The sequence below is a fragment of the Salvelinus namaycush genome, chromosome 14, assembly GCF_016432855.1.
Source record: "Salvelinus namaycush isolate Seneca chromosome 14, SaNama_1.0, whole genome shotgun sequence".
Lineage (NCBI taxonomy): Eukaryota > Metazoa > Chordata > Actinopteri > Salmoniformes > Salmonidae > Salvelinus > Salvelinus namaycush.
In genome coordinates this window covers 272340-296533 of record NC_052320.1, presented here as the reverse complement: position 1 = coordinate 296533, position 24194 = coordinate 272340, and the positions used below count along the sequence as shown (strand labels likewise).

General features: G+C 45.5%; 1 protein-coding gene and 3 non-coding genes across 4 annotated transcripts; all 4 read right to left on the bottom strand.

Annotated features, from left to right (window-relative positions):
- Nucleotides 1–7875: 7875 nt before the first annotated feature.
- LOC120059014 (60S ribosomal protein L10) lies at nt 7876–11573 on the bottom strand. Its single transcript, XM_039007772.1, has 6 exons — nt 11470–11573; nt 10688–10746; nt 9536–9643; nt 9287–9425; nt 8465–8627; nt 7876–8129 (listed from the first exon to the last, which is right to left on the bottom strand). Exons 1-6 carry the CDS (start codon nt 11490–11492, stop codon nt 7974–7976), a joined length of 648 nt encoding a protein of 215 aa, XP_038863700.1. The 5' UTR covers nt 11493–11573; the 3' UTR covers nt 7876–7973.
- LOC120059638 lies at nt 8199–8331 on the bottom strand. The gene has a single exon (XR_005478162.1). It is a non-coding gene; the product is annotated as a small nucleolar RNA SNORA70 (small nucleolar RNA).
- On the bottom strand, nt 9120–9252 carry LOC120059637. Its single transcript, XR_005478161.1, has one exon. It is a non-coding gene; the product is annotated as a small nucleolar RNA SNORA70 (small nucleolar RNA).
- LOC120059639 lies at nt 9781–9913 on the bottom strand. Its single transcript, XR_005478163.1, has one exon. It is a non-coding gene; the product is annotated as a small nucleolar RNA SNORA70 (small nucleolar RNA).
- Nucleotides 11574–24194: the final 12621 nt, after the last annotated feature.

Below are 24194 nucleotides of genomic sequence, written 5' to 3'. Positions count from 1 at the left end.
GAGGGAAGAGAAGGATGGAGGTGAGAGAGAGAATGAGGGAAGAGAAGGATGGAGGTGAGAGAGAGAATGAGGGAAGAGAAGGATGGAGGTGAGAGAGAATGAGGGAAGAGAAGGATAGAGGTGAGAGAGAGAATGAGGGAAGAGAAGGATGGAGGTGAGAGAGAGAATGAGGGAAGAGAAGGATGGAGGTGAGAGAGAGAATGAGGGAAGAGAAGGATGGAGGAGAGAGAGAATGAGGGAAGAGAAGGATGGAGGTGAGAGAGAGAATGAGGGAAGAGAAGGATGGAGGTGAGAGAGAGAATGAGGGAAGAGAAGGATGGAGGTGAGAGAGAGAAAGGGAGAGAAGGATGGAGGTGAGAGAGAGAATGAGGGAAGAGAAGGATGGAGGAGAGAGAGAATGAGGGAAGAGAAGGATGGAGGTGACAGAGAGAATGAGGGAAGAGAAGGATGGAGGTGACAGAGAGAATGAGGGAAGAGAAGGATGGAGGTGACAGAGAGAATGAGGGAAGAGAAGGATGGAGGTGAGAGAGAGAGAAAGGGAGAGAAGGATGGAGGTGACAGAGAGAAAGGGGAGAGAAGGATGGAGGTGACAGAAAGGGGAGAAAAGGATGGAGGTGACAGAGAGAAAGGGAAGAGAAGGATGGAGGTGAGAGAGAGAATGAGGGAAGAGAAGGATGGAGGTGAGAGAGAATGAGGGAAGAGAAGGATGGAGGTGAGAGAGAGAAAGGGGAGAAAAGGATGGAGGTGACAGAGAAAGGGGAGAGAAGGATGGAGGTGACAGAGAGAATGAGGGGAGAGAAGGATGGAGGTGAGAGAGAGAGAAAGGGAGAGAAGGATGGAGGTGAGAGGGAAGAGAAGGATGGAGGTGACAGAGAATGAGGGAAGAGAAGGATGGAGGTGACAGAGAGAAAGGGGAGAGAAGGATGGAGGTGACAGAGAGAAAGGGGAGAGAAGGATGGAGGTGAGAGAGAGAATGAGGGAAGAGAAGGATGGAGGTGAGAGAGAATGAGGGAAGAGAAGGATGGAGGTGACAGAGAGAAAGGGAAGAGAAGGATGGAGGTGAGAGAGAGAATGAGGGAAGAGAAGGATGGAGGTGAGAGAGAGAATGAGGGAAGAGAAGGATGGAGGTGAGAGAGAGAATGAGGGAAGAGAAGGATGGAGGTGAGAGAGAGAATGAGGGAAGAGAAGGATGGAGGTGAGAGAGAGAATGAGGGAAGAGAAGGATGGAGGTGAGGGAAGAGAAGGATGGAGGAGAGAGAGAATGAGGGAAGAGAAGGATGGAGGTGAGAGAGAGAATGAGGGAAGAGAAGGATGGAGGTGAGAGAGAGAATGAGGGAAGAGAAGGATGGAGGTGAGAGAGAGAATGAGGGAAGAGAAGGATGGAGGTGAGAGAGAGAGAAAGGGAGAGAAGGATGGAGGTGAGAGAGAGAGAAAGGGAGAGAAGGATGGAGGTGAGAGAGAGAATGAGGGAAGAGAAGGATGGAGGTGACAGAGAGAATGAGGGAAGAGAAGGATGGAGGTGACAGAGAGAATGAGGGAAGAGAAGGATGGAGGTGACAGAGAGAATGAGGGAAGAGAAGGATGGAGGTGACAGAGAGAATGAGGGAAGAGAAGGATGGAGGTGACAGAGAGAATGAGGGAAGAGAAGGATGGAGGTGAGAGAGAGAATGAGGGAAGAGAAGGATGGAGGTGAGAGAGAGAGAAAGGGAGAGAAGGATGGAGGTGACAGAGAGAAAGGGGAGAGAAGGATGGAGGTGACAGAGAGAAAGGGGAGAAAAGGATGGAGGTGACAGAGAGAAAGGGAAGAGAAGGATGGAGGTGACAGAGAGAATGAGGGAAGAGAAGGATGGAGGTGAGAGAGAGAGAAAGGGGAGAGAAGGATGGAGGTGAGAGAGAGAAAGGGGAGAAAAGGATGGAGGTGAGAGAGAGAAAGGGGAGAAAAGGATGGAGGTGACAGAGAGAAAGGGAAGAGAAGGATGGAGGTGACAGAGAGAAAGGGAAGAGAAGGATGGAGGTGACAGAGAGAAAGGGAAGAAAAGGATGGAGGTGAGAGAGAGAATGAGGGAAGAGAAGGATGGAGGTGAGAGAGAATGAGGGAAGAGAAGGATGGAGGTGAGAGAGAGAATGAGGGAAGAGAAGGATGGAGGTGACAGAGAGAAAGGGGAGAGAAGGATGGAGGTGAGAGAGAGAATGAGGGGAGAGAAGGATGGAGGTGACAGAGAGAAAGGGGAGAGAAGGATGGAGGTGACAGAGAGAATGAGGGAAGAGAGAAACCAGAACAAGGTAGATGGAGATCTCTAGAGAAGGAGGAAGGGAAGGAAAGGAGGCGAGGATGAAATGATACATGGAACAGAAAGAAGCACAAGTGTACAATAAATTCACCTCTAGTTCTGGAGGCTGGCGTTGCTCAGGTGACCAAAGTCCACATTTTTGATTGGCTGTTACATGAAACCACTAATAGCAAGTTAACCATTTCCCAATTGCAGGTGCTTTTGTAACGAGCCTCTCTCTCTCTCTCCAGGTTGCTCTTCGTCTATCCCTCTATCCTTTCATGGACTGGCCGTGCTGATTGGCTGACAGAAACAAGGGAGGAGTGGAATCGCCACAGAGACGGGGAATGCTGGACTGACCCCCCTCCTCACCCTTCCTCTCCTCTTCCCCTAACCCTACTGGTTAGCTGACACTGATGAAGTCTGTATTTAAGACTTATGTCTGAAATAAAGGACGAAGGGCCTGGTAACGCAAGATACAACTAGGTTGAGAGAGAGAGGACCAAACCTAGTGTGTGTCAGTCAGAATGTCTACCACTGTGACGAAGGGAGAGGAGGCTAACAGGGCTGTAGAGTTCTACAGTGGAGGAGGAGGCTAACAGGGCTGTAGAGTTCTACAGTGGAGGAGGAGGCTAACAGGGCTGTAGAGTTCTACAGTGGAGGAGGAGGCTAACAGGGCTGTAGAGTTCTACAGTGGAGGAGGAGGCTAACAGGGCTGTAGAGTTCTACAGTGGAGGAGGAGGCTAACAGGGCTGTAGAGTTCTACAGTGGAGGAGGAGGCTAACAGGGCTGTAGAGTTCTACAGTGGAGGAGGAGGCTAACAGTGCTGTAGAGTTCTACAGTGGAGGAGGAGGCTAACAGGGCTGTAGAGTTCTACAGTGGAGGAGGAGGCTAACAGGGCTGTAGAGTTCTACAGTGGAGGAGGAGGCTAACAGGGCTGTAGAGTTCTACAGTGGAGGAGGAGGCTAACAGGGCTGTAGAGTTCTACAGTGGAGGAGGAGGCTAACAGGGCTGTAGAGTTCTACAGTGGAGGAGGAGGCTAACAGTGCTGTAGAGTTCTACAGTGGAGGAGGGAAGGAGGGTAACCGTGCTGTAGGGGGATATTTTGGGGTGAAGGTGGAGGAGCTCGGGGATCTGATGGAGCTCAGTGGAGGGGAAACAGGGGCCGTATGGAGACTAGGCTGCTCAACAACACTACTGGTGGTACGGTGGGAGGGAATGTGCTTTGTTTGGCCAGTTGACAGTATCAGTTTATCACAGTAGCGTGCTGTGGGCCTGGGGCCTGGGCCTTCAGTGAGGTCCTACACAGTCCCACCCGAATTAATCCACCTCTTATTACAGAAACGCAGTATAACCAGGCGTTGTCACCTTGAAATTGACATTTTTATTCAGAGAATTGCAGGGGAAGAGTACAATACAGTACAGGTCAACTAATAGGCAAGAACATAGTCGAGTGCAACAGAGTTATATTAATATTCTTCTTCTATCCATTTCTGGTCCACAAACTTTGAGCTTTAAGTCCCCAAAAAAATAAATAATACAGTGTGTTCACTAAACAGCGCATTGTCGCACCCAAAGCAGTTTCACCGTGATGATAAAGACACATAACTATTCACTGAAAATAAAAGAAAGAAAACAAATAATTTGCAACATAGGCTATTTGCCATTTTATTTTGTTAATATATAGGGTATTTAATATTAACGAAATAAAATGCGAAACATACATACACATTTAATAAAAAATAACATGCATTGTATGCCTACTCACCAAAGACTGATTATTTGAACACAAAATCCTTCCTCCTTTCTTTCCTCAAGAAGACTTCAATGACTCTGTTGTACAGTCTATCTGTGCGTTTTAGTTCCACCAATAAGTCCTTTTCTATCGACATGGAGGCTAATGCTGAAAGCCGAGTCTGTCCAGTAGCATTTCTGGAATACTTTTTGATTCGCTTTAAGGCCGAGAATGACCGCTCGACAGACGCCGTGGACACAGGGATAGTCACTGTCACACATGCCAATGTGTAAAGTTGCCCCATGTCCTCATTCAGATTTTTCTGCTTAAGGAAATCAAGGAGATCAGAGGGACTTTTCACTTCAAAATCAGTCATAGCATACATTACAGTCAGTTCTGTTTTTAGCTTGGATAGGTCGAACAGTGTTCCGTGACTCTCTGTTAAGCTGGAGAAGGCTGTTTGCGGGAATTTTTTCCGGTAGGTCTGAAAGTGCCGGGGGTCCAGGAGGGAGAGAAACATTAATTTTTCGTGGTCTTGAAACCTGTTTCGTATCTGGCAAAGAATGTTGTCCAGAATATTGCTGTGGAGTTGTTGGTAGTATGTGCGAGGGTCTCCTTGTGCTGGGCCTCTGCGTGCGCTGGGTGAACTTGAGATGCACGCTGTGTCATCGTAGATTTGACTGAACCTGCACCTCTCTCGCTCAATTGTGTCACAAAACTCGTTCACCCTTGTCAGGCAGAATTGTACATCCAAAGTTTGTTTCTGTAGAATTCCAAAAAGCACATCCGAATAATTAAAAATCCCATTGAATGTTTCAAGCAAAAAACAAAACTCAAAATCATCCAAACGTGCATTAAATCCATCAGCCATAAGCACAGTATCCCCGTCATGGTCATCATGATGTTCCAGTAAGTGGTTAAACAGCTCCTTTAGGGCAACTCTCTTTTCAAAGACTGCATTGACCAATCTAGATGTATATTGCCACCTCGTTGGTGCAACCTTAGGAAGACGGCGCTTGCAGATGTCATCCAGCAGTTGCGTGCGCTTAGGGGATCGTGAGAAAAATGCTGCAAGGCCATTGACGTTGGCAAAGAAGACCTTGCATTCTTTAAGCTTTGAGGCTCCTTGAGTCAGTACTAAATTTAGTCGATGTGCATAGCAGTGAATGAATAAGGCCACCGGTGCCCTCTCCTTAACTTTAGCCTGCACCCCATTGAGTCCAGATGCCATGACTGCTGCGCCATCAAAACACTGTGCCACAACTTTATTCAGACTACATTCATTTTCCTCCAAGAAACGGAAAATAAGAGCGGCAATGTCATCAGCTCGCTTGCCGCTTGTCACATCTTCAAATCGGATAAATCGCTCCTTGACTCCTGTGTCCGTCACATAACGCAGGACGAGTGAGAGCTGTGCTGCATTTCCCACATCTGTTGTCTCGTCCACCATAACAGCAACAAAGGGAGCTTTTTTCATCTCCATTTTGATCTCTTCTCCCATCACTTCAGCAATAGCATAAATTAGGTCATTTTGTATTTTGCCGGACGTCCCAATGAACACTTTGTTAGTGGACAGGTGGTATTGTAAATCTGTGTTGCTTTCAGAAAGAAAAGAAAGAAGCTCCACGTAGTTCCCTTTGTTTGTGGAGTCAGCACTTTCATCGTGTCCCCTAAATGAAAGTTCCTGTTTACCCAAAAACATGACACAATCAATGAGTCTTTTCAATATTTCCCTATTTTTCTTCACCTTTTCATTGTGCAGCTCCGTTGCCCTGCGCGATTGTTCATTGAGCTGTAGATCCACTCGGGTGTCCCCAAAAGTTTTCAAAAGCACCATTGCTTGTAAGTGCCCAGCCGTACTTTGGTGTCTCGTTGCCGCCTTGGTTAGACAACTCAAGTTTGCAAAGCCAGTGTGGCTCCAAACACCAAATCGATCACTTGCAAATAATAGGCATTCCCAGCAGTACAGTTTGCAGTGCTTCTCGGAGCCTGTGAGCCATTGATAGCGCTCGTAGTTGGAACTTTGAAAGTGGCGAACGAACCCCTTTCCCGCCTGTGACAGGCTTTGTAGCATCGGCGTCGGGCGACCTCTCCTTACAATGTCTAACTTTTCTTGAAAAGTTCGTCTTGAGAATGGCGTTATAATTATATCCTCGACCAAATCGATATCTTCTCCTCCTTCCGCCATTGTGGGTTGAAAAAACAGCTTAGTCGTACGCAAATTAATTCGTTTATCAAATTCAGTTTCCTAGTTCTGAGGATCTGCATAGACCTGCCCATAGGACCTGCTTCTCAATATTGGTAATCCAATCAAAAGACGTGCACGCACTACGCCTGCTAGCTGGCTCCTGTGTAACACTGGAGCCAGCCAGCAGGCGTACAATAGCCAACTCTAAAGCTGATTGGTTGACACTAAATTTTCATTTCCATTCACTTTAAGCTACAAGCGCCCGCACTGTTGATTCTGAAGGCCTGAGGGCAGATTTTAGACCCCTGGCAACACATGATGGCTGAATATGATTGGATAAAAGATCTAACATAAAGACCAGCCCTCCAAATCTCAACCTGGGGCTGGAAGCAGTGCAACCAAGAGGAAAGCTATGAAATGAAGAGTATAATTCTTACTCTGGGGAATAATTTAATAGATATTTGTGGGAAAATATATTTTAAAAAAAAAAATATATTGACGGCCCACCACTGGTTTATCAACACGGAGCAACGTTACTGTATCAAAACACCAAGTCTCACACAAAAAATACCTTATTTACACAAGTATTCAGACCCTTTGCTGTGAGACTTGAAATTGAGCTCCGGTGATTCCTGTTTCCATTGATCATCCTTGAGATGTTTCTACAACTTGTTTGGAGTCCATCTGTGGTAAATTCAATTGATTGGACATGATTTAGAAAGGCACACACCTGTCTATTTAAGGTCCCACAGTTGACAGTGCATGTCAGAGCAAAAACCAAACCATGAGGTCGAAGGAATTGTCTGTAGAGCTCCGAGACAGGATTGTGTCGAGGCACAGATCTGGGGAAGGGTACCAAAACATTTCTGCAGCTCCGAAGGTCCCCAAGAATGCAGTGGCCTCCATCATTCTTAAATGGAAGAAGTTTGAAACCCCGATGGTCACACTGACAGAGCGAGTTCCTCTCTGGAGATGGGCGAACCTTCAAGGACAACCATCTCTGCAGCACTCCACCAATTAGGCCTACCGTTGACATCAGGATGTATAACCTAATTCTGTAAGGGGTTATTTATCGTGTGCTGGTAGGTGGAGATATTCTGGGCGTCAGTGATGTGTGAGTTGACGCATAGCCGCGGGGCAGGTGGGTTAAGGGTCATGAAATATTGTGTGGATGAAGGGCAGGCGGGTGCCAGTCCGGTTGAATCATTTGTACACTACAAATTGACCACAACTAAAAAAAATAGATTTTAATATAATTTCATACCTTGAGTATCAACATGATTACATCTCTGTGGGAACTTGGGAAAAGATGCACAGAATTCCTGGTATTAGTCCGGGAGCTGGCAACCATTGGCCCGTTAGATGATGTAATCAACAGCCAATGTTTACTTTTAATTTGGGCTATGACAGTATTACAAGTCAGTACTATTTAAATCTGAAGGAAGTGGGTTTGAAGGGCATCAGAAAGGTAACGGGAAATTCAATCATTTGTGCAGAGGAACCTTCAAGTCATCTGTGCAGAGGAACCTTCAAGTCATTTGTGCAGAGGAACCTTCAAGTCATTTGTGCAGAGGAACCTTCAAGTCATTTGTGCAGAGGAACCTTCAAGTCATTTGTGCAGAGGAACCTTCAAGTCATCTGAAATCAGCAGTGAAGCTCAGAATAATGGAAGACGACTCAGGTCAGGTTTATATTCAACAATACACTTTTATTGGCTAGTTGTTCTTCCACCACGTCTCTGATGCTTCTGTGCCGTTCCAGACAGTCTGTAGTCGGGTGTCTAGATGGCGTGAATCTTCTTCCAGCGAGCCAGAGGGCCCGTCGAGGGGATGTATTTCACCCCACAGCCATCAGGAATCACACGCTTTTCAGCCATCATTTGATCAAAGTCCACGGCGTTGAACTTAGTGAAGCCGTACTTCTTTGACATGTGGATCTGGGAGAGAGAAGGGAGAGAGATCAGATGTCATCCAGAGGCAACCATGTTTCTCAGTGAAGGAAAGTGTCTTGTCTCAGCGGTCCCTTAAAGGGGCCAGCACCTCCCAGCTGACCTCATACACAACCACAGAGTCACTGTCTGCAGCCATTGAACACCAGAACCGCACGGCAGCGGGACTGGTCAGCTTCATGCACTGCAGGTGTCTAACAGCTCACAATGAGTGTTCAAGACTTTCAAATCTCATTCACACAATGATCGACACCCGTTATCTCAGTGTGTAGCTACTCATACAAGTGTCTGCATTTCAAATGTATATTTAGTGTGCGTGTTACCTTCTGGCGCCCGGGGAACTTGAACTTGGCTCTGCGTAGAGCCTCTATAATGTGCTCCTTGTTGCTGGCCTTGGTGCGGACAGACATGATCACCTGACCGATTCTAACACGGGCCACGGTGCCCAGGGGTTTCCCGAACGCACCACGCATCCCCGTCTGGAGCCTAGAAACACAGAACCACATTACTGACAATCAATAGTTATTGTGCTTTACAGCGGCCCGGGCCAGAGCGCTTTACAGCAAGCAGAGACCAGAGCGCTTTACAGCGGCCCGGGCCAGAGCAGAGACCAGAGCGCTTTACAGCAAGCAGAGACCAGAGCGCTTTACAGCGGCCCGGGCCAGAGCAGAGACCAGAGCCAGGGAAACTATATCAGGAAGAAACCTGGAGAGGAACCAGACTGAGGGTCATTTTGAATACATTCTGGATTTACAGTAAAATATTAGTGCTAATTACCCAAATACCTCAAAGGCCACATGGCGCCCTATTCTCCACAGTGCACTACTGTTGACCAGAGGCCTACGGGCTGGTCATTGACATGGAGCAGCACCTTGTCCATATTACCAGACGACAGAGGCAGAGCAGTATCTAGCCAGCGTCCTGGTCTACAATCCCCAGTCAGCCCTGGTCTGACACACAGCAGCATCAGTTGTAAAGCGTTGTCTCAGCGGTCCCTTAAAGGGGCCAGCACCTCCCAGCTGGCCTCATACACAACCACAGAGTCACTGTCTGCAGCCATTGCACACCAGAACCGCACGGCAGCGGGACGGGTCAGCTTAATAAGCTGCAGGTGTGTTTTAGGAGTTTAGAACAGCGTGCTGTACCTGTCAGCCCCGGCACAGGACAACATCTTGTTGATACGGATGACATGGAAGGGGTGCAGGCGGACCCGGATGTGGAAGCCGTCTTTCCCACAAGTCTTCACCATGTACTTGTTGGCACAGATACGGGCTGCCTCCAGAGCTAGAGGAGAGATTTAGAAAGTAGATGAACGTGAGATTAGATCCAACCTCGCCTTTCAGAAGACAACACGTTTCTGTGATGTGTGCCCCAGAGATGACTTCTGACCTCACCTTCAGAGGACAGCTGCTCGTACTCGTCAGAGACCATGTGACCACACAGAGGGAACTCATCCACCCTGGCCTTCTTCCTGCCCAGATCAAAGATCCTGATCTTAGGATCTACAGAGAGCAGAGCGTACATTACACACAGGGAATAGTTGACGTAGGTCTGAAGGATCATTTCTTTAAGATACCAAGCGGACATACAAAACAGCCAATTAGCTACTCCCTCTGTAGTTCAGCATAAACAGGTCACGTTTTGTCTCAGCGGTCCCTTAAAGGGGCCAGCACCTCCCAGCTGACCTCATACACAACCACAGAGTCACTGTCTGCAGCCATTGAACACCAGAACTGCACTGCAGCGGGACTGGTCAGCTTCATGAGCTGCAGTTAAGAACACTGTTAGTAGAGTAGAGTAGTCGGACAGAACTAGTATTGTAAAGTACAGGCCATTTTCAGAATTTTTGTTGTAATTATCCGTGACCAGAAATAATTTTATTTTTCAAGAGCCAGCAAGCATCTTTCTCATGTCAGTCAGTAACGGTGTCTAAACCGTACTGTCTGAGTCAGTGAGGGTATAGATAACGCAACTGGCTAGTTTGCCTGTCTATAAAGAGAAGGGCGGGCTGTGCGTTGATCCCGCTGCTCTGATTGGACAGAGTGATGCTGTATCTCTGTCAACTCATAATATCACTTTTCCTTGCATGTTTTCGGTCTGATCATTCCGATTTCTGCCATCTGCTACTATAATAACTCACACGGCAAGGACGTTTGATATCAAGCAATCAATGTGCATAATATCTAACCAGCGGTGCGAGAGTAGGAGAAATATGAAACGGCCACACGCATTTTGTCAGATGAAAACTTGGCCGCCCGCTGTAAGTTGATAGGACCCCCCCCCCCCCCCCGCAGTTCCTAACCCGCTGCTTGTTTGGTCTAGAAACATGCAGGAAGATGTGTTGGGGTCATATTGCAAACATCTACTTAAGCGTATTATAACGTTACCCCCCCCCCAGATCACAAGTATCATTCGATCCAACTATCAACTGACGGATACGATTAAGAGTATGGCCATGTCTGCACACCCCCTCACGGTTCAAGTCCCGTTTGAGTGGGTATCGGGGAATAACCAAGGAGAGGAGAAAGTAAGGAAAAAGGGTTTACCAGGCACACCGCGACAGAAGCGGGACTTGGGGTAGGGCTTGTTCTTGCAGTAGCGATAGCTGAGGGACAGAGATGGATTGAAACAATTATCTGCTGACCAGCTACAGTACCAGGCCACATGCTGTCATATTTCACTGTTTGGTTTGTCAAGTGGTTATTACACCAGCTGCCTTTACATTCAACACAGGAAAATGTCAACAATGTAATTTAAATGATCAGAGGTCCTCCAAAAACAGCCATGTTTCAGTGTGTGAAGGCAATCTAGCCAGTCGGTTGTGTCAACAGTCGCTTAGAAAAGGGCCAACGCCTCCCAGTGTGTGATTAAGTCAGTTCAGTGCAAATGATACTACGGATGTTTACACATGTTCATGTATCTTTATACTGTATGGTACAAAAAATAACGTTATATGCTGTGTAATCACAGGCCTATGTACGATACTAATAACCTCTATGTTCAGCCACCGACAAGCTTCAATGGCTAGTTAACTATGCTGGTTTATGCCATTAGCGGTTAGCCTACTAACTAGTAACTCTCTAAATGCCAACTAGCTACATTCAACACCATGTTACCTAGGTGATCGACAGTGTGTAACAGACCATCTAGTTACCTAGTTATGACAGTACAAGCATAGGTTATGCAAGTAAATTACTTGACAGCAAAACGGTAAATGTAGTTAGCCAGATCATTAATGCACATGGTGAGGACATATCCTCCATTTTGCATTTTCATCCAGCGACATACTTCAATCCCGAGCTAAAAATCATGCGACATAAAACCTCACCATCGGGCTGGCCGGCGACCCATAGCTGCAATCTGTATAAATAACACAACAAAACACTTATTACGAAAGGAAACTAGGGTTCTACGCTAGAAAAATGCTACAGTTTCTAGATTGTTTTGAAGAGCGGCAGACACCGCGATGTGAACACGCACTCACCGAAAGGAGGAAAGGAAGTTAGAGAGACTTCTGGTGCGTCATATCCGGTGCGTCATATGGACGCTTCGCCTGGAGAAATAGGATAAAAACACTCAGGTTATATTTTTGATTTGGGTAAACACTTTTGGCGTCACACGTAAAATATGGTTAGTAATCGTGTATTTTAAATTAAATATGGTAGCTGTAAAATTTCCTCCGCAATAACTAGCCTACCGTGGAGCATAATGGGAAAGGTAGTTTTACTGGGAACATGGAATGGAACAAGCAACATGAACGTTCAAGAGGATCACCAAAATGTAGGATGGGATGAGGTGAGGACGAGGAAAGTGTCGGTAAAATTAGTTTGGGTTGATGACAGTGTTGTTATTTAATAACATTTTAATTGCTATATATTGGCAAGTGAGGGGATTTGAAGCCACCAGATGGCCACATTGGCACTCCCCAGATGAATCAGTCCTCCCCATAGGAATGAATGGAATTCTACAATATTTCAATTCAAGATGCACAATGCAGAAATCGCTACGCCATTTCCTGCTTTGCTAAAATTCTAATAGCTACCTAATTTCAGTTTATGTGATAAAACAAGCAAGTCCAGTGTAGAGAATCATTGTACCATCTAAACCACTGTTAAATATATTTACCATAACCAAAATGATTATATTTTCAGCTGTTTGAAGCTGGTGAACAAAACCGAAGGTAAAAGGCACAAAAACAAAACTTAATAACAGGAAGCATAGAAATAGTGCACATAGAACAGATCTACTGCATCTTAGACTTTTAATGATAATGACAGATATATAACACATAGAGTAGATCTACTGCATCTTAGAGTTTCAATGATAATGACAGATATATAACACATAGAACAGATTTACTGCATCTTAGACTTTCAATGATAATGACAGATCTATAACACATTTCAAGTTTCAAGTTATAATGACACATGCACAAGTACAGTGAAATGCCTTTCTTGCAAACTCAAATCCCAACCAATGCAGTAATCAATAACAATGTATCACTACAAAAAAAACATGAAAAATAAGAATAAGAAATATGAAATACAGAATAAAGTAAGTAAACAAACTATATACAGTTCCAATATCATATTTACATGTGCAGGGATACTGGAGTGATGGTGACAGTGTGTGTAGTGTGTAGGGCAATGTGTGTGTGTTGGAGTGACAGTGTGTGTCGTGTGTAGGGCCCTGTGTGTGTGTTGGAGTGACAGTGTGTGTAGTGTGTAGGGCAATGTGTGTGTGTTGGAGTGACAGTGTGTGTAGTGTGTAGGGCCCTGTGTGTGTGTTGGAGTGACAGTGTGTGTAGTGTGTAGGGCAATGTGTGTGTGTGTTGGAGTGACAGTGTGTGTAGTGTGTAGGGCAATGTGTGTGTGTGTTGGAGTGACAGTGTGTGTAGTGTGTAGGGCCCTGTGTGTGTGTTGGAGTGACAGTGTGTGTAGTGTGTAGGGCCCTGTGTGTGTGTTGGAGTGACAGTGTGTGTAGTGTGTAGGGCAATATGTGTGTGTTGGAGTGACAGTGTGTGTAGTGTGTAGGGCAATGTGTGTGTTGGAGTGACAGTGTGTGTAGTGTGTAGGGCAATGTGTGTGTGTGTGTTGGAGTGACAGTGTGTGTAGTGTGTAGGGCAATGTGTGTGTCTGTTGGAGTGACAGTGTGTGTAGTGTGTAGGGCCCTGTGTGTGTGTTGGAGTGACAGTGTGTAGGGCCCTGTCAGTGTGCACAGAGACAGTGTGTAGGGCCCTGTCAGTGTGCATAGAGACAGTGTGTAGGGCCCTGTCAGTGTGCATAGAGACAGTGTGTAGGGCCCTGTCAGTGTGCACAGAGACAGTGTGTAGGGCCCTGTCAGTGTGCATAGAGACAGTGTGTAGGTGTAACATTATAACTTTAAACCGTCCCCTCGCCCCGACACGGGCGCGAACCAGGGACCCTCTGCACACATCAACAACGGTCGCCCACGAAGCATCGTTACCCATCGCTCCACAAAGGCCACGGCCCTTGCAGAGCAAGGTGCAACCCTACTTCTAGGTTTCAGAGCAAGTGACGTAACTGATTGAAATGCTACTAGCGCGTACCCGCTAACTAGCTAGCCATTTCACATCCGTTACATAGGGCCCTGTCAGTGTGCACAGAGACAGTGTGTAGGGCCCTGTCAGTGTGCACAGAGACAGTGTGTAGACTGTAGGACCCTGTCAGTGTGCATAGAGACAGTGTGTAGGGCCCTGTCAGTGTGCATAGAGACAGTTTGTAGGGCCCTGTCAGTGTGCATAGAGACAGTGCAAATATTGAAATAAAAGGTCAATCACGATACAAGGTAAACTCGGTCCATGTAGCTATTCTGTTAGCTATTTATCATTCGTATTGCTTGGGGATAGAAACGGTTTGTGTCAGACTTAGTGCATCGATACCTCTTGAGAAAACAGTGGCTTGGATGGTTGGGGTCTCCGGGACCTTCTTTTCACACCGCCTGGTACAGAGGTCCTGGATGGCGTCTAGGTTGTCTATACCTGGTGGTAATACAGTCAGTCTGCTACCATTCTCAATAGTTTATCGTCTAGGTTGTCTATACCTGGTGGCAATACAGCCTGCTACCATTCTCAATAGTTTCCCATCTAGGTTGTCTATACCTGGTGGCAATACAGTCTGCTACCATTCTCAATAGTTTCCCATCTAGGTTGTCTATACCTGGTGGTAATACAGTCTGCTACCATTCTCAATAGTTTCCCATCTAGGTTGTCTATACCTGGTGGTAATACAGTCTGCTACCATTCTCAGTAGTTTACCATCTAGGTTGTCTATACCTGGTGGTAATACAGCCTGCTACCATTCTCAATAGTTTACCATCTAGGTTGTCTATACCTGGTGGTAATACAGTCTGCTACCATTCTCTATAGTGTCCCATCTAGGTTGTCTATACCTGGTGGTAATACAGTCTGCTACCATTCTCAATAGGTTACCATCTAGGTTGTCTATACCTGGTGGTAATACAGTCTGCTACCATTCTCAATAGTTTACCATCTAGGTTGTCTATACCTGGTGGTAATACAGTCTGCTACCATTCTCTATAGTTTACCATCTAGGTTGTCTATACCTGGTGGTAATACAGTCTGCTACCATTCTCAATAGTTTATCGTCTAGGTTGTCTATACCTGATGGTAATACAGTCTGCTACCATTCTCAATAGTTTATCGTCTAGGTTGTCTCTATCTGGTGGCTCATCATTATTGATGGATATCAACAGTTTTTCAACCTCTTACAACACAAACTTGACCACAATTTGAGCAAAATCCTTCTCTTTCATGATTAGATTTTCCGGGTCTCCCGAGTGGCGCAGCGGTCTAAGGCACTGCATCTCAGCGCTGGAAGCCTCACTACAGACACCCTGGTTTGAATCCAAGCTGAATCACATCCGGCCGTGATTGGGAGTCCCAAAGGGCGGCGCACAGGTTAACCAACTAGAGTGGACCCAGGTTAACCAACTAGAGTGGACCCATGTTAACCACCTAGAGTGGACCCAGGTTAACCATCTAGAGTGGACCCAGGTTAACCATCTAGAGTGGACCCAGGTTAACCAACTAGAGTGGACCAGGTTAACCAACTAGAGTGGACCCAGGTTAACCAACTAGAGTGGACCCAGGTTAACCAACTAGAGTGGACCAGGTTAACCAACTAGAGTGGACCCAGGTTAACCAACTAGAGTGGACCCAGGTTAACCAACTAGAGTGGACACAGGTTAACCAACTAGAGTGGACCCAGGTTAACCAACTAGAGTGGACCCAGGTTAGCTAACTAGAGTGGACCCAGGTTAACCAACTAGAGTGGACCCATGTTAACCACCTAGAGTGGACCCAGGTTAACCACCTAGAGTGGACCCAGGTTAACCACCTAGAGTGGACCCAGGTTAACCAACTAGAGTGGACCCAGGTTAACCAACTAGAGTGGACCCATGTTAACCACCTAGAGTGGACCCAGGTTAACCAACTAGAGTGGACCCATGTTAACCACCTAGAGTGGACCCAGGTTAACCACCTAGAGTGGACCCAGGTTAACCACCTAGAGTGGACCCATGTTAACCACCTAGAGTGGACCCAGGTTAACCACCTAGAGTGGACCCATGTTAACCAACTAGAGTGGACCCAGGTTAACCAACTAGAGTGGACCCAGGTTAACCACCTAGAGTGGACCCAGGTTAACCACCTAGAGTGGACCCAGGTTAACCAACTAGAGTGGACCCAGGTTAACCAACTAGAGTGGACCCAGGTTAACCAACTAGAGTGGACCCAGGTTAACCAACTAGAGTGGACCCAGGTTAACCAACTAGAGTGGACCCAGGTTAACCAACTAGAGTGGACCCAGGTTAGCTAACTAGAGTGGACCCAGGTTAACCAACTAGAGTGGACCCAGGTTAACCACCTAGAGTGGACCCATGTTAACCACCTAGAGTGGACCCAGGTTAACCACCTAGAGTGGACCCAGGTTAACCACCTAGAGTGGACCCAGGTTAACCAACTAGAGTGGACCCAGGTTAACCAACTAGAGTGGACCCAGGTTAACCAACTAGAGTGGACCCAGGTTAACCACCTAGAGTGGACCCAGGTTAACCAACTAGAGTGGACCCAGGTTAACCAACTAGAGTGGACCCAGGTTAGCTAACTAGAGTGGACCCAGGTTAACCAACTAGAGTGGACCCAGGTTAACCAACTAGAGTGGACCCAGGTTAACCAACTAGAGTGGACCCAGGTTAACCAACTAGAGTGGACCCAGGTTAACCAACTAGAGTGGACCCAGGTTAACCACCTAGAGTGGACCCAGGTTAACCAACTAGAGTGGACCCAGGTTAACCAACTAGAGTGGACCCATGTTAACCACCTAGAGTGGACCCAGGTTAGCTAACTAGAGTGGATACCAATACCTTTATTGTCCCTAATAAGGATTTCAGGCTCAGATTAATAATGTTCTGGAGTATGTATTATGTCATGTTTCATGTGGAAGAGTAGCTGTTTTTTTCATTGGCTAATGGGGATCCTAATAAATACCAAATATCACATTTCTAAGCAGGACTTTCTCCTGCAGAGCTCCATTTTCATGGAATGGTCTTCCGATCCAACTGACAGACGCAGTCGCAGCCTTTAAGTCTTTACTGAAGACATATTTTCAGTAGGTTCTATGATTGAGTCTGGCCCAGGGGTGTGAAGGTGAACGGCAAGGCACTGGAGTGATGAATCGGCCTTGCTGTCTCTGCCTGGCCGGCTACCCCCCTCTTAAATGGTTTGTTTCTAGTCAAGATCCTAGCAGCCGTGTTTAGCACTAGCTGAAGTTTATTAAGTGCTTTATCCAGGTAGCCGGAGAGTAGAAGTAACAAAAGCATGGATTAGCTTTTCTGCATCATTTATGGACAAAACGTTTTTTGCAATGTTACGAAGACGAGGAGAAATAGTCATTGAGACAGGTTACCTTCGCTTCCTTGGGCACAGGGACTATGGTGGTCTGCTTATAACATGTAGGTATTACAGACTCAGTCAGGGAGAGGTTGAACATGTCAGTGAAGACGCCAGCTGGTCAGCGCATGCTCTGAGGACACGTCCTGGTAATCCGTCTGGCCCTGGGGCCTTGTGAACGTTAACCTGTGTGTGTGTGTGGACAGATTCATACAGTCTTTAAAAGGTAAGCTCAGAGGCAAGGAATCAGAGGCAAGGAATCTAAGGCTATCTTCTGGTTATCGCACACACACACATAATTCAGTCTTGTATCTTGTACAGCTAAACTTGTGGGGACACATAATTCAGTCTTGTATCTTGTACAGCTAAACTTGTGGGGACACATAATTCAGTCTTGTATCTTGTACAGCTAACCTTGTGGGGACACACAATTCAGTCCCATTCAAAATCCTATTTTCCCTAACACCTAACCATAACCTGTACCATTACCCTAACCCTAACCTTAACCCAAAAACCTAACCTTAACCCTAAAACTAACCCTGACCCTAACCTGTATTCTTACCATTACCCTAACCCTAACCCTAACCCTAGCTCCTAACCCTAACCCTTAATGTAATTCTAACCCTAACCCTAACCTTAACCCTAGCCCTAGCTCCTAACCCTGACCCTTAACACTAATTCTAACCCTAACCTGTATTCTTACCTTTAGCCTAACCCTAACCCTTAATGTAATTCTAACCCTAACCTTAACCCTAACTCTAACCTTAACTCTAACCCTAACCCTAACTCTAACCTGAACTCTAACCCTAACCCTAACTCTAACCTTAACTCTAACCTTAACTCTAACCCTAACTCTAACCTGAACTCTAACCCTAACTCTAACCCTAACTCTAACCTTAACGTCATTCTAACACTAATTGTAACCCTAACTCTAACTCTAACTCTAACTCTAACTCTAACCCTAACTCTAACTCTAACTCTAACTCTAACCCTAACCCTAACTCTAACTCTAACTCTAACCCTAACCCTAACTCTAACTCTAACTCTAACCCTAACTCTAACTCTAACTCTAACCCTAAACCCTAAAACAGCATTTGACATTGTGGAGACGAGCAAAATGCCCCCAGTTGGTAAAAAAAAAAAAAAAAGGTTTACTTTTCCCCACAGGACTTCATTTCCCCACAAGAATAGTTAAACACTTCCACACACACACAACAATATAAATACCCATGCAAAAAATATCAACATGGAAACATTTTCAAGCATGACACAGAGACACACACAGACACACACACGGTATCTATAAACACAGCCTTTTAAGGTAAACTCCTCTCTTTGTCACTCTGTCACTCTGTCTCTCTCTCTCTCTCTGCCTGCCTCTCTGTCTCTGTCTGTCTGTGTGTCTCTCGCTCTCTGTCGTTTTAATTCAATTCAAGGAACGTTATTGGCATGGGAAACATATGTTTACATTGCAAAGCAAGTGAGGTAGATAATATACAAAAGTGAAATAAACAATAAAAATGTACAGTAAACATTACACTCACAGAAGTTCCAAAAGAATAAAGACATTACAAATGTCATATGTCAATATACTGTGTTGTAACGATGTACAAATGGTTAAAGTACGAAAGGTAAAATAAATATACATAAATATGGGTTGTATTTACAATGGTGTTTGTTCTTCACTGGTTGACCTTTTTCTTGTGGCAACAGGTCACACATCTTGCTGCTGTGATGTCACACTGTGGTATTTCACCCAGTAGATATGGGAGTTTATCAAAATTGGGTTTGTTTTCTGTGTAATCTGAGGGAAATATGTGTCTCTAATATGGTCATACATTTGGCAGGAGGTTAGGAAGAGCACCTCAGTTTCCACCTCATTTTGTGGGCAGTGAGCAGGCCTTTCTCAATAGCAAGGCTATGCTCACTGAGTCTGTACATCTCTATCTCGTATTACAGTGTATTTGTTCATGATTCTGTTTGTCTTTGTGTCTCTGTAAATCTCTTCTTCTCCATTTCGCTGTACTGTAATCTTAGAGATAAAAAAGATGGGGAATATAGAAGAAGATGGAAAGAGGGAGTGAAGCTGAGACAATTGATAATAAGGTCAAACTTTTTGAAACCTTTTTGAGTGCAGTATTTCAATTAGAATCGTTTTTTTGTTTCTTATTTATTTGACTTTGGCTTTGGCATTGTAAACATGTTACTTATCAAGAGAACATCCCTGGTCATCCCTACTGCCTCTGATCTGCCGGACTCGCGAAACACACATGCTTCGTTTATAAATGAAGTCTGACTGTTGTAGTGTGTCCCTGGCTATCCATAAATGTAAAAAAACAAGAGAATTGTTCTGTCTGCTTTGCTTAATATAAGCAATTTGAAGTGAGTTTTACTTTTGATACTTAATAAGTATATTTAAAACCAAATACTTTTAGACTTTTACTCAAGCACTATTTTACTGGGTGACTTTACTGGGTCATTTTCTATTAAGATATCTTTACTTTTACTTAAATATGACAATTGGGTACTTTGTGATTGCTTTCAAATGGATTTTTCCCTAAACCAGGTTTCCCCAATACCAAATACAGCTTGGGGGTGATTTTATTTGGCCACCCAAGTTATCTGAGGAAAATAAAGCCCTTTGAATTGAAAGAAAGTGGGCTTCAGTAGATGTGTCCTTGTATGGAGGAATGCAGAGTGAGGGAGCAGCTACGACTGATCTCTCTCTAAACTCTGTGAGGTCAGAGATGAGCTGTGCATGATCACACATGACACCACCATGACTGTTATCTGACCCCGTGTCTGCCTGACAGTGTGTGTGTGTGTGTGTGTGTGTGTGTGTGTGTGTGTGTGTGTGTGTGTGTGTGTGTGTGTGTGTGTGTGTGTGTGTGTGTGTGTGTGTGTGTGTGTGTGTGTGTGTAATACATTCGCTATAAGCAGGCCTCTATCTATACAGATGTCGGATCTTAACTTCATCACTCTTGTCACAGAATATTTCTGCTGCATCAGGAAATTCAAATGAGCCTCGTGATTTAGATAAATTCCCCGAAAATGAGCAGTTGTCCTTTTCGCAGGTAGCCTAGTGGTTAGAGCCTTGGGCCAGTAACAGAAACGTTACTAGATCAAATCCCAGAGCTGACAAGGTAACAATCTGTCGTTCTGCCCCTGAACAAGGCAGTTAACCCACTGTTCTCCGGTAGGACGTCATTGTAAATAAGAATTTGTTCTTAACTGACTTGCCTAGTTAAATAAAATAAACTGTGGGGGCAGTCGAGTCACCGGGATCAGGCCCTGTAAGGGGACATGTGAGAGAGGCTGGTGACATCATACCTTTTAAATCCGACGGCGCGGTCATGACGTCAACTCTCTGAAAACATTACCAATTAATGCTCTCACAGGAGAGGGAGAGACCCACTGATACTTTACCAATTAATGCTCTCACAGGAGAGGGAGAGAGACCCACTGATACTTTACCAATTAAGGCTCTCACAGGAGAGGGAGAGAGACCCACTGATACTTTACCAATTAAGGCTCTCACGGGCGAGGGAGAGAGACCCACTGATACTTTACCAATTAATGCTCTCACAGGAGAGGGAGAGAGACCCACTGATACTTTACCAATTAAGGCTCTCACAGGCGAGGGAGAGAGACCCACTGATACTTTACCAATTAATGCTCTCACAGGAGAGGGAGAGACCCACTGATACTTTACCAATTAAGGCTCTCACAGGAGAGGGAGAGAGACCCACTGATACTTTACCAATTAAGGCTCTCACAGGAGAGGGAGAGAGACCCACTGATACTTTACCAATTAAGGCTCTCACAGGAGAGGGAGAGAGACCCACTGATACTTTACCAATTAAGGCTCTCACGGGCGAGGGAGAGAGACCCACTGATACTTTACCAATTAATGCTCTCACAGGAGAGGGAGAGAGACCCACTGATACTTTACCAATTAAGGCTCTCACAGGCGAGGGAGAGAGACCCACTGATACTTTACCAATTAATGCTCTCACAGGAGAGGGAGAGAGACCCACTGATACTTTACCAATTAAGGCTCTCACAGGAGAGGGAGAGAGACCCACTGATACTTTACCAATTAAGGCTCTCACAGGCGAGGGAGAGAGACCCACTGATACTTTACCAATTAATGCTCTCACAGGAGAGGGAGAGAGACCCACTGATACTTTACCAATTAAGGCTCTCACAGGCGAGGGAGAGAGACCCACTGATACTTTACCAATTAATGCTCTCACAGGCGAGGGAGAGAGACCCACTGATACTTTACCAATTAATGCTCTCACAGGAGAGGGAGAGAGACCCACTGATACTTGACCAATTAAGGCTCTCACAGGAGAGGGAGAGAGACCCACTGATACTTTACCAATTAATGCTCTCACAGGAGAGGGAGAGAGACCCACTGATACTTTACCAATTAAGGCTCTCACAGGAGAGGGAGAGAGACCCACTGATACTTTACCAATTAAGGCTCTCACGGAAGAGGGAGAGAGACCCACTGATACTTTACCAATTAATGCTCTCACAGGAGAGGGAGAGAGACCCACTGATACTTTACCAATTAAGGCTCTCACAGGCGAGGGAGAGAGACCCACTGATACTTTACCAATTAATGCTCTCACAGGAGAGGGAGAGAGACCCACTGATACTTTACCAATTAAGGCTCTCACAGGAGAGGGAGAGAGACCCACTGATACTTTACCAATTAAGGCTCTCACAGGCGAGGGAGAGAGACCCACTGATACTTTACCAATTAATGCTCTCACAGGAGAGGGAGAGAGACCCACTGATACTTTACCAATTAAGGCTCTCACAGGCGAGGGAGAGAGACCCACTGATACTTTACCAATTAATGCTCTCACAGGCGAGGGAGAGAGACCCACTGATACTTTACCAATTAATGCTCTCACAGGAGAGGGAGAGAGACCCACTGATACTTGACCAATTAAGGCTCTCACAGGCGAGGGAGAGAGACCCACTGATACTTTACCAATTAATGCTCTCACAGGAGAGGGAGAGACCCACTGATACTTTACCAATTAAGGCTCTCACAGGAGAGGGAGAGAGACCCACTGATACTTTACCAATTAATGCTCTCACAGGAGAGGGAGAGAGACCCACTGATACTTTACCAATTAAGGCTCTCACAGGAGAGGGAGAGAGACCCACTGATACTTTACCAATTAATGCTCTCACAGGAGAGGGAGAGAGACCCACTGATACTTTACCAATTAAGGCTCTCACAGGAGAGGGAGAGAGACCCACTGTTACTTTACCAATTAATGCTCTCACAGGAGAGGGAGAGAGACCCACTGTTACTTTACCAATTAATGCTCTCACAGGAGAGGGAGAGAGACCCACTGTTACTTTACCAATTAAGGCTCTCACAGGAGAGGGAGAGAACCCCACTGATACTTTACCAATTAATGCTCTCACAGGAGAGGGAGAGAGACCCACTGTTACTTTACCAATTAATGCTCTCACAGGAGACGGAGAGAGACCCACTGATACTTTACCAATTAAGGCTCTCACAGGAGAGGAAGAGAGACCCACTGATACTTTACCAATTAATGCTCTCACAGGAGAGGGAGAGAAACACTGATACTTTACCAATTAATGCTCTCACAGGAGAGGGAGAGAGACCCACTGTTACTTTACCAATTAATGCTCTCACAGGAGAGGGAGAGAGACCCACTGATACTTTACCAATTAATGCTCTCACAGGAGAGGGAGAGAGACCCACTGATACTTTACCAATTAATGCTCTCACAGGAGAGGGAGAGAGCCCACTGTTACTTTACCAATTAATGCTCTCACAGGAGACGGAGAGAGACCCACTGATACTTTACAAATTAAGGCTCTCACAGGAGAGGAAGAGAGACCCACTGATACTTTACCAATTAAGGCTCTCACAGGAGAGGGAGAGAGACCCACTGATACTTTACCAATTAAGGCTCTCACAGGAGAGGAAGAGAGACCCACTGATACTTTACCAATTAAGGCTCTCACGGAAGAGGGAGAGAAAAGAGGAAAACAGTGACCCTCTTTCTTTTTCCCGAGTTCACGATCAACCATTCCCACTGGGCCTGTGCGTGGGGAGGGATTCTACTCACACCGCAGCAGGAAAACAGAGGGATAGAGAGACTGAGAAAGAGAGATACAGAACAGGTAAACACATGTACGTTTTTCTTCTGCTTTGTTTTTATGTTGAATGTCTTGATGGATGTTGTCTGTTTTACACTGTTAGTGGCTTAGTTGGTTGGTTAGTGGTTTAGTCCTGCACAGATAGTGGCTTAGTCCTGCACTGTTAGTGGCTTAGTTGGTTGGTTAGTGGTTTAGTTGGTTAGTTAGTGGTTTAGTCCTGCATAGAAATTGGCTTAGTTGGTTAGTTAGTGGCTTAGTCCTGCACAGCCAGTGGCTTAGTTGGTTAGTTAGTGGCTTAGTTGGTTAGTTAGTGGTTTAGTTGGTTAGTTAGTGGTTTAGTCCTGCATAGAAAGTGGCTTAGTTGGTTAGTTAGTGGCTTAGTTGGTTAGTTAGTGGCTTAGTTGGTTAGTTGGTGGCTTAGTTTGTAAGTTAGTTGGTTAGTTGGTGGCTTAGTTGGTTAGTTAGTGGCTTAGTTAGTTAGTGGCTTAGGTGGTTTAGTTGGTTAGTTTGTGTTTTAGTCCTGCATAGAAAGTGGCTTAGTTGGTTAGTTAGTGGCTTAGTTGGTTAGTTAGTGGCTTAGCTGGTTAGTTAGTGGTTTAGTCCTGCATAGAAAGTGGCTTATTTGTTTATTTAGTGGCTTAGTTGGTTAGTTGGTGGCTTAGTTGGTTAGTTAATGGTTTAGTTGGTTAGTTAGTGGTTTAGTTGGTTAGTTTGTGGCTTAGTCCTGCATAGAAAGTGGCTTAGTTGGTTAGTTGGTGGCTTAGTTAGTTAGTGGCTTAGTTGGTTAGTTAGTGGTTTAGTTGGTTAGTTTGTGTTTTAGTCCTGCATAGAAAGTGGCTTAGTTGGTTAGTTAGTGGCTTAGTTGGTTAGTTAGTGGCTTAGTTGGTTAGTTAATGGTTTAGTTGGTTAGTTAGTGGTTTAGTCCTGCATAGAAAGTGGCTTAGTTGGTGGCTTAGTTG

Coding starts and splice junctions, on each gene's coding strand:
- LOC120059014 (XM_039007772.1), bottom strand. CDS start 11,492: ATGGGTCGCCGGCCAGCCCGATG. Junction 9,426..9,535: donor CGAGCAGCTGTCCTCTGAAG/GTGAGGTCAGAA, acceptor TCTCTCCTCTAG/CTCTGGAGGCAGCCCGTATC. Junction 8,628..9,286: donor TCCTGTGCCGGGGCTGACAG/GTACAGCACGCT, acceptor CTGTGTTTCTAG/GCTCCAGACGGGGATGCGTG.